The following is a 10,532-nucleotide window of genomic DNA, read 5'->3' as shown; positions in this document are numbered from 1 at the left end:
AAGATAATCAAATTTTATTATTTGTACATCCGTTGAATTTTTATCAAATGATTATGAAAGAGTTATGTACCTTACGTAATTTTTTCACAACCGTTTGATGAAAATCCAACGGCTGTGAAAATATAAGATAATAAAATTTTATTATTTATGCAGTCGATAGATTTTTATCAAATAATTATGAAAGAATTACATACCTTATATAATTATATAAGATAACTAAACCGATGAAAGTAGTATTATATTATTTTCGATAAGGACTAAGGAGGAACATGTGCAGTTGTAGATTAAAATCCAATTAATGATTAAAAGTACAATCACTAATCAAAGCATTCAAGCGGTCCGCTTTAGAAAAGAACGAAGGAGGAACCTTTTTAAGCGATACTTGGCCCCTCTTGCAACACTGAGTTGGCAAGAAACGTCATTGCAGTCAATCTAATAAAGATTTAATTAAGACTTAAAGCAAGTAAATATATTTTAAAGGAAAAGACAAAAAAGAAAGAAAAAAAAAAAAAAAGCGGAGGAGAAAAAAAGATAAAGTGGGCTTAGAAGAGATGCAAAGCAAAGTTTAAGGCAACAAAACAAAAATACAAAATCCGGTAAAAGCGCGTCAAATCATCCGTTCCAATTACATTATTAAATTGACGTAATAACATGAGAGTCCTTTGTTTTATTTATATTTTATCAAATGGAGGTTATAATTTTTTGTACTTGTATCGAGTAAGTTTATTTACTCCAAATAAAATGACAAAAATACTTTGGGCTCGCGTGGTATGTTGGATTGGATTGGATTGAATTGAATCAGATCGAATTGAATCAAATAGGATTGGATAAGATAAGATTGAATAAGATATGAGTGGATTGGATAAGATAGGATTGGATTGGATAACACTATATTATATATAATACTATATTATGTTTGGTGCAATGTTGGATTGTACTATAACTAATCATGTCTTATGTTTGGTATGGTATGAGATTGTCTAGTAACTAATAACACGTCTTATATATTAATTTATCGAAATTACGTTAGATTTATTTTAAAATGACATGAAATATAATCTAAATTAAATTAGTAATTATTGGTAAATTTGTTAAAAAATGTAAATTCTTCCCTTAATTTTTTATATTTAACATGTTATAATTTTAAACTTATATTTTACTAAATAATATCATTATAAACATAACAAGAATTATGAGAGGGATAGAGAGGAATTTTGGGCTTTTTTTTTTTTCTTATCCTATGGCTAAGTTTTAGCTTATCCCACACCCCCCCCTTGTGATAAAATTTTGACACTATTTGGACTAAATGGTGGGCTCCACTAATTTTATCCCACAATTACTTTTGGGTACCAAACCCAGCATTAGGGTAATTTTATCCTAAAATTGTCCAATCTTATCATTTTATATTTAAACCAAACGAGGCCTTTGATAGTACTGAAATTTGACTAATACATTATCAGATTGTGTAACTTAATAAATGACCGTAAAAGGCATTTTAGTGATTTAACTATTTAAATAGAATGAGAGTGGTGACAATATTTCAGTAATAATTTAATAATAATTAATATTACAATAATATTAAAGATACTTAGTTTAAGAGATCTTAAAAATAAAATTTTTTATGTTATTGAATTGTGGTATATATGTCTCGACGTATAGATAAGATTATGGTAGATATTGTTGTTTTAATTAAGAAAGAAGTTAGGATCTATTTGATGATCAAGGGTAAGATGTTTGTTTCAAAAGAAAATTATAAAAAATTAGGGACCTGAAAGTTATTACTTGTTATAAAATGTTAATACTTCACTCACTTCACTCGCTTTTCACATTCACTCACTATCTTCCTCTGCAGAAACAAAACCCAAAACCCAGATCCAGGTTTGTCCTTTATATATTCTCTGAACTTCTTTCTAGAAGTGTGTTTGGTTAAGTTGTAAGCTGTTTTGTTATCTGTTTGGTTGCTGAGAAAGGAAAACGAACGAAAAACAAAGAGATATCAAAGTGTTGAGCTTGTTATTTGTAGGTTTATCTTATATGGAAAAAGATTCAGCTTAGCTGAGCTGAAGGGCTATATTCATTATTGTTCGAGTGAAGAGAGAAAGATTGTTTATTTGGTCTAAAGGTTTGATTTTTCTTAATCATTGTATGCATTTGGAGCCTAATAGCTTAATGGGTGTTTTAACTTTTGTCAAGGTGGTAAATGGATGATTTTTTGTTGAAGAATGAGATTAACTGGGCTTAAAAGACACGCAAAGATGAAAAGAGTTTTAACCTTTATGTTTGGTTGCTGAGAAAGGAAAACAAAACAAAGAGATATCAAAGTGTTGAGCTTGTTATTTGTAGGTTTATCTTATATGGAAAAAGATTCAGCTTAGCCGAGCTGAAGGGGTATATTCATTATTGTTTGAGTGAAGAGTGAAAGATTGTTTATTTGGTCTAAAGGTTTGATTTTTCTTAATCATTGTATGCATTTGGAGCCTAATAGCTTAATGGGTGTTTTAACTTTTGTCAAGGTGGTAAATGGATGATTTTTTGTTGAAGAATGAGATTAACTGGGCTTAAAAGACACGCAAAGATGAAAAGAGTTTTAACCTTTATGTTTGGTTGCTGAGAAAGGAAAACAAAACAAAGAGATATCAAAGTGTTGAGCTTGTTATTTGTAGGTTTATCTTATATGGAAAAAGATTCAGCTTAGCCGAGCTGAAGGGGTATATTCATTATTGTTTGAGTGAAGAGTGAAAGATTGTTTATTTGGTCTAAAGGTTTGATTTTTCTTAATCATTGTATGCATTTGGAGCCTAATAGCTTAATGGGTGTTTTAACTTTTGTCAAGGTGGTAAATGGATGATTTTTTGTTGAAGAATGAGATTAACTGGGCTTAAAAGACACGCAAAGATGAAAAGAGTTTTAACCTTTATGTTTGGTTGCTGAGAAAGGAAAACAAAACAAAGAGATATCAAAGTGTTGAGCTTGTTATTTGTAGGTTTATCTTATATGGAAAAAGATTCAGCTTAGCTGAGCTGAAGGGGTATATTCATTATTGTTTGACTGAAGAGTGAAAGATTGTTTATTTGGCTTAAAGGTTTGATTTTTCTTAATCATTGTATGCATTTGGAGCCCAATAGTTTAATGGGTGTTATAACTTTTGCCAAGGTGGTAAATGGACGATTTTTTTGTTAAAGAATGTGATTAACTGGGCTTAAAAGACACGCAAAGATGAAAAGAGTTTTAACCTTTATGTTTCCTGCTTCCGTTGTTCTTCCTCAGGAATTGTTAATCTATAGTAAGTGATTGGTGTTGTACTTACAACAGTTTCATTTTGGTATTTAGTCATAAAGTTTTTTGTGAGAAAGAATGTTTTGTATTGGTTCTGTTTTCTTGAGGATAATGTATGCTAGAAATGAGGTGATATCTATTGATTTTTTTTTTTCAATACCCAGAGTATTGGATGATTCTTATTTAGTGTGTGATAAATTATTAATACATTATTAATCAACAGCTTTTATTAGTGTACTTCCAAAATTTTCCCTTTCTTCTTTCTTTGTCGTTTTCGTATAGATTTTGTTTCTGAAATGTTTATTCTTTTTTTGTTTTCTAGTATTAAAAAAATAAGTGATTCCATACGTGCACTTAGTATGTGCTTTGCGTGTCGTTTACTTCTGATTCTCAGCCATGAATTAGAAAGTCTTTATATTGAATAAGTTTGATGTATACACTGGTTACATGGACTTTTTCCTATCTAAATATAATATTAATTTCTTTCCTTCAAAACATTGTTGCAGGCTGGTTGTTTCAGGGATGATGGAGTGGTGTACTGGGGAATTGTAGCTAACTATTTGGTATTCAAATAATAAGCTATACTTATGTGGCTAGTAACCGAACTTATGTATCTGCAATCATCGGGTTGATTGGATAATGTAGTGTTTAAGTTCAGTAACAAAAGGTATCCTGCTCATATTAGATCTGCAACTTGAGATTTTGGAAATAAGTGTAGCTTAAATGGAAGAAATACAGTCTCAATCAGATAACTATAGGTCGTCATCATCATCAGCAAGTAGTCCTGCAAGTAGAGTTCCTTCAAGTAACTTTTTCTACTTGCGGAAACCGGGTTCTCTAAGGCAACCAATCTCTTTTGAGGATTCACCAGAGTGGGAAGATACAGATGTTGAAGTCAGAGTGGAAGAAGGAGGCGACTCTATTAATGCTGCAACCACACCAGCTTCCCCATCTCTGTCGAAGCTTAACAGTGGTTCCTTACCATCCCCGCCATTACCAGAGGGTGCAGCTGTTGCAAGGAAGATCGCAGGAGCTTCAGTTGTGTGGAAAGATTTGACTGTTACTATAAAGGGCAAGAGAAGGTATTCCGATAAAGTGGTGAAGAGTTCAAATGGCTATGCATTGCCAGGGACAATGACTGTGATCATGGGTCCTGCCAAATCAGGGAAATCCACTCTACTAAGGGCTATTGCAGGTATTTTAGCATGATTGATTTCTGAGCATTCGAGTCCTTGCTTATTTATTTTAAAATATCTGTGTTCTTCTCTTTGTACGTGATGGGCTAAAATGCTTTTTTCTCTTAACTTCAGGAAGATTACCTCATTCTGCCAGAATGTATGGTGAAGTATTTGTCAATGGGGCTAAATCAGAGATGCCCTACGGGTCATATGTGAGTTCCATGTGACACGACTTGCTGTTGAGTTTTTTTGTTTTTATTTTATTTAAATGCAAATGGCTGCCTGTGCTATTCTTTAGATATCTCTTCCAACTATTACCTAATATTTTTTTTCTCTTACTGTTTGCATGTGAAACCTTTGTATCTGCTTTTGCTTGAGCATATTTACATCCTTTTCCTAACAAAATATTGTTCACCTTCACTGTGGATTTTTTTTCTTCCTTAATGTTTATGTGCTTTTGTTTTAAGTTCATTTGTGTCATTTTGGGTGCCAGGTTATTTTAAGCTGGACAGAATGTTAAGGTTCCCAACAGTGATGTTTTATAGATATTGCAGTCTGTCGGGTCCTGACATATTATAATTTCCCCCCAAAATTGCAGGGATTCGTTGAGAGGGAAACCATTCTAATTGGATCACTCACTGTTCGAGAGTACCTCTACTACTCAGCACTGCTTCAACTTCCTGGTTTCTTCTGTCAGAGGAAAAATGTGGTAGAGGATGCTATCCATGCCATGTCCTTAAGTGATTATGCAAACAAACTGATAGGTGGCCACTGTTACATGAAGGGCCTTCCTTGTGGTGAGAGAAGGCGCGTTCGCATTGCACGAGAGCTTGTGATGAGACCGCATGTCTTATTTATAGATGAGCCTCTCTATCATCTTGACAGGTTTTTCTGTTCTTTGCTGTAGTTTTGATTTTGATTTAATTGAGTTTTCTCTTGGGTTTCTTATCAGCATCCTGCATATTTGTTGGAACATTTAAGAGTATGGAACAAACTGAGAACGTAGTTCATAACTATTTTGGAAAAATTTATTTGGCAAGTGCACATGGTTACCAAAATCAAGAATGTTTTTTGGCAGAAAATTGTGTTCTAATCCGTTTGATTTATGCAGTTACCTTAGATATATGTGGTTACTAAAGCCACATTTCACCATTTACTATTTTGATCCAACCGTACTAGTGATCTGATTGCTGAATCCATGCATGTTTGAATCAATTCATTACTTTCTGTTGGAAATATGGGCATATTTGTACTTGTTTGTTCCTTTCTGTTGACAATTGTTTGCTTCATTTCCATGAGCTAATGTTAAAATTTTATTTTATTCAGTGTCTCTGCCCTTCTGATGATGGTTACTCTGAAGAAACTTGCAAGCACTGGATGCACTCTTCTTTTCACTATTAATCAGAGCAGCACTGAAGTATTTGGCCTATTTGATCGGATATGTCTTCTTTCAAATGGAAACACCCTATTTTTTGGGGAAACATTGGCTTGCTTACAGGTAGCAAACTCCGTGGTTCTGATTCTTTACACTCTCATTTAATGGTTTTGAACTTCTAAAATTAGTGAATTCATAATTTACGTATCCTTTTTGGATATGAAATGTAATAAGAATGCTTGGATTATGTGATCATTTTTGTTTCTATAACGTGGAGGGGAAAATAGAAGTTTAAAATCCAGTTATATAGATATGAAGTATTAATTTCTTTTCTCTTATTTTGTTTTCCGAGCTACAAAAGTTCCCTCTTTATGCTGTTACTGATTACACTCCTTTCGTTGATGAAGCATTTCTCAAATGCTGGATTTCCTTGCCCGATTATGCAAAGTCCTTCCGATCACTTTCTACGTGCAATAAATACGGATTTTGACCGGATCATAGCAATGTGCAAAAGTTGGCAGGTAAGTCAAACTAAGTTGCAGTTGTATTGTTCTCATGGACTAAATTGGAGATAAGTTTGCAATTAGCAAATATAGCTCATTTCAGATAACAGTGCAACGCATGTCTAAAATTGTCATCGGGTATAATGCTTAATTAAGGTGTGTAATGATGCTCATATGTTTCCTTTTTTGGTCATTAATCAGTTGATGCTATTATTTCAGATGTTTGTTATGGATTTAAACTATATGTTGCTATTGCCTTTGCTTTGCTAGTGCGTTTCAGCATTTACAATATGGTCTTAAAATTTTGTGACAGGATGACCATGGTGATTTTTCATCAGTGAATATGGATACTGCGGTTGCTATACGCACTCTTGAGGCAACTTATCAATCATCAGCTGATGCTGCTGCTGTTGAAACTATGATACTGAGGCTTACTGAAAAGGTGGGTTTGCTGTTATTATTGTCACTATTATCTGATTGACCGAATGAAAATATCTTGTCCCATGGATGCATGCAAATTCCGTTTCCATGAGCCTTTGTCTCGGCCTAGTAGTTCTGATGAAGATTGTTATGTTTGAAGTAGGCATAACTGAAGATTGTTATGTTTGAAGTAAATCATAAAACATATGTTTCAATCTTTTGTTTTTGGGATATTATTTGTCATTTTGTTTCAGTGACTTTGTTGTATGCAATATGACTTGTTTGATTTGGTTTCCTTTTGGATTTGATCCAGCCCCTATAAATTTCCCTTGATGTAATTTTGCTGGGACTGAACTAGATGTAGAAGCCCTAAGCTCAGTCTTTCTCTTCTTTCATTTCTCTCATCCTATCCCCAATGCTCTCTGTTCTCTTCTGGATCTGCATGTTAAGCTTCTATAGTCTTGTTTCACTTATCTCTTTCTACAGGAAGGTCCATTTCTGAAAAGCAAGGGAAAGGCTAGCAGTGCTACACGAGTTGCAGTACTGACATGGAGGTCACTGTTAATTATGTCGAGGGAATGGAAATACTACTGGCTTCGTCTTATTCTTTGCATGATTCTTACACTCTGTGTTGGTACCGTGTTTTCGGGCTTAGGACATTCCTTGTCTTCAGTTGTGGTGAGTTTCTTAAGATGATGTTTGTTAGTAGTATTGGAAAATGATTGTTGAAAGATGGAAGAGCCTTTTTGCATGAATTTTGGTCTTTAAATTTTGCATGGTGGTTGCTTTTTCTGATTGTTCCTACTGGTTTTGTTAATTTTTTTGTAAGTGCGATGCATGTATTCCTTTTCCATTAAAAGACATGGTAAGGAGTAGGCCCTACATGCTCAATTAGAGATTGTGCCAACTAGAAATTGCTCTCCTTGATATTATTTCCAGATGCACCAATGGTTTTGCTCAGCATGTAAATTATGTTTTATTTCCACTGGTTGGGAGGTCTTACCATCATGGTTCACTCTCATATTGAAGTCAATTTTGGCACGTATTTGATACTAATTGATTTGAAAACCTAGGCTAAAGTTGATGTTATATTCATGCATGCAACTTTGTAATTAACACAAACTTCTTCTTGGAATTGGTTTTATAGTGATTGGCAAGCTTGTGGCCATGTATATTGTAGCATGTAGTGAAACTTTGTGATACACGATTCTCAAGCATTTATCTGAAAATTAAGCCATCTGATGCATGACCTTGGATGTTTCCTGAAAATCTTTTACTTGCACGGCTAACAGGAAATAATTTTCTTCTGTTCACTGGCATTTTGCTGTCTGATTCCACATGTAACCTAAAATAGCCAACAGGAATTAGACACCCGAGGCACTTTCTTGCATGAAGGTTTTGGGGATTACTGTGTTCAGCCCAACTCAAGATTGTTGTAACTTGTATCCATTTAGGGGCCAGAATTATGTTTTGCAGTTCTCTTCATGAATTCTATTGTTTGATTTCCTTCCCAAAATGGTGAATTTCCATATAAAATTTAACAGAAATGCCTTTTTTTATCCTGTTGAATATGTTCTTGAAGTTTCTTCATTTATATGCTTATGTTATATAATGATGCACATGTCAGTATCTCATCTCTGCCTTATATTTTGCAGACAAGAGTTGCAGCAATATTTGTATTTGTATCATTTAATTCACTTTTGAACATCGCTGGAGTACCTGCACTTATGAAAGAAATTAAGGTAAGTTAAGGTAAGTTGTTATAGGTTCCTTGATGCAGACTCCGTGGAGATAAAAGAATTGTTAATATACAGTTCATGTACCGCTGACCTCTTACTGGTGTATATCATATTTTACTAAACTGCTGTGGCTCTCTTTATACATCCAAATACGTAAGGAATATGAAAGTTGGTTTTGGGCTTAGTCCCAAATGTTAGAATGGATTTGTTATGTATGAATTACTGCTAATAAATATGCTTTCACTATTCTATATCTAGTAACTTGAGTGATTATTGTTTCGTGATTGTGGTTTTAATTGCCATTTAGGTGAGATTTTGAATGTTTTTGTCCTTGTGGCTCCAACGTTGCATGGCTCTAATTTTGGTAATGCGTAAAACATGCTCAATATTTATTTTTCATGTTTAAAATTGGAGCTGGTCTATTAAAGTTTGTTTTTGTAATTCGTGTTGTGCATTGAATATCTTATTTTTTATATCATCTAATATGCATTAAGTGGTATGGTTAAATGGCACTTCTATATTTTTTGATCATTTTAGAATGTTTACCTTTTTCCTTTTGAATTCTGAGATGATCGGTTAAATTTTGTCCTATGATCTAAAATTTTTATCCTATTTTGCAGACATATGCCAGTGAGGAATCTAACATGCATTCAGGAGCTCTAGTATTCTTACTTGGGCAACTCCTCTCCAGTATCCCATTCCTGTTTCTCATATCCATATCATCGAGTCTTGTCTTCTATTTCCTTGTCGGACTGCGAGACGAATTCAGCTTGTTGATGTACTTTGTACTGAACTTCTTCATGTGCCTCTTAGTAAATGAAGGATTGATGCTGGTTGTAGCTTCCATTTGGAAAGATGTTTACTGGAGCATCTTGACTCTTATATCAGTACATGTGAGTTATACGCCCTATAAAACAATTTGTTGCCTTATACTTCCTATATAACAATTTGTTGCCAATATCAAGCTAAAAATTCATACAAGCATTCCTTATTTAAAAGAGGCAGGTTCCTGAAGGCTGCTTAGTCATTTTGAGACCGTTCCAGTTATACCGCAAAGCCAATATTTTGATCGGTGTTGTAACAGCTAGCACAATGATAGTTACAATCTGTGTTGATTCCAGATATTGATGTTAACATTCTGAATTCTGAAATGTAATTGATGTTTCAGTGTTATCTGCCTGGATTGATGAGCTGGCCTTTGTGAATCTAATGGTCAACATGTATTTTATTTCAGGTAGTAATGATGCTATCTGCTGGCTATTTCAGAATCCGCAATGCTCTGCCTGGACCGGTGTGGACTTATCCAATATCCTATGTCGCTTTCCACACTTACTCTATAAAGGCATGTATATAAGTATATAGTTTTATCAAACTCCATATATGAAACTATATTTGTTGGCCGGCTTCTTATTTGTGTGTTAGAATAACCATTCCATGCAATCATGGACTCTTGGCTCCTGGGCAAAAACAATTTTGAGAAAAGTCATATTTACTTTCCTATTTGGCCTTTCGGTGGAATCTTTGAAAGCCTTGTCTTGAGTTGTATTACATAATCTTTAAAATTTTCCATCTATTTTCGTGGCACAGGGACTCCTGGAGAATGAATACCTTGGGACTTCCTTCCCTGTTGGGCAGGTCAGGACCATTTCTGGCTATCAGGCTCTCCAGAGTGCGTATGACATCTCATCTAAAAGTAATTCCAAGTGGGGGAATTTATTGGTGCTGTTTCTCATGGCTATTGGATATCGACTTCTCTTGTTCGTGTTGCTATATCTTCGTGTAAAGAAAAATACTTTCATACATAAACTTTTCAAGTGCGATCATGATACAAACAACCACAGATGAATGAAAGTAGCACTGTCAATCTCTGTTGGCTGTTCAAATTGTAAAATTTCTTCTGCATTGGTTCTGATATGCAATTCAATATCAGTGCTCTATGCCTGCAATGAAATATAGTATTTGCATAATTTTTAAGCAGCTGTTGCCCAGATAAGTGTTCAGTTTCTAGCAGCTGTTATGATAAATGCATATATTTCCTTTT

At 34.1% G+C, this 10,532-nt stretch overlaps 1 protein-coding gene across 5 annotated transcripts; it reads left to right on the top strand.

Moving 5' to 3' along the window:
- The first annotated feature begins 1,736 nt into the window (after positions 1-1,736).
- LOC102611715 (ABC transporter G family member 3) lies at positions 1,737-10,468 on the top strand. Of its 5 annotated transcripts, XM_052432121.1 has the most exons (13): positions 1,833-1,878; positions 2,024-2,122; positions 3,783-4,471; positions 4,587-4,666; positions 5,053-5,339; positions 5,781-5,952; positions 6,237-6,350; positions 6,646-6,774; positions 7,239-7,430; positions 8,408-8,494; positions 9,112-9,384; positions 9,726-9,833; positions 10,079-10,468. In XM_052432121.1, the coding sequence occupies exons 3-13, from the start codon at positions 4,000-4,002 to the stop codon at positions 10,334-10,336; spliced, it is 2,172 nt and encodes a 723-aa protein (XP_052288081.1). In that variant the 5' UTR covers positions 1,833-1,878; positions 2,024-2,122; positions 3,783-3,999; the 3' UTR covers positions 10,337-10,468. The 5 variants fall into 5 exon arrangements, with proteins under 5 accessions (XP_006488036.1, XP_052288081.1, XP_052288083.1 ...); XM_006487973.4 differs by lacking the exon at positions 2,024-2,122 and having other exon boundaries at positions 1,737-1,878; XM_052432123.1 differs by lacking the exons at positions 1,833-1,878; positions 2,024-2,122 and adding an exon at positions 2,188-2,442.
- Positions 10,469-10,532: the final 64 nt, after the last annotated feature.

Source organism: Citrus sinensis, chromosome 8, assembly GCF_022201045.2.
Source record: "Citrus sinensis cultivar Valencia sweet orange chromosome 8, DVS_A1.0, whole genome shotgun sequence".
NCBI classification, from domain to species: domain Eukaryota; kingdom Viridiplantae; phylum Streptophyta; class Magnoliopsida; order Sapindales; family Rutaceae; genus Citrus; species Citrus sinensis.
Note: the sequence above shows the minus strand (reverse complement) of the source record. Positions and strands in the feature narration are given on the sequence as shown.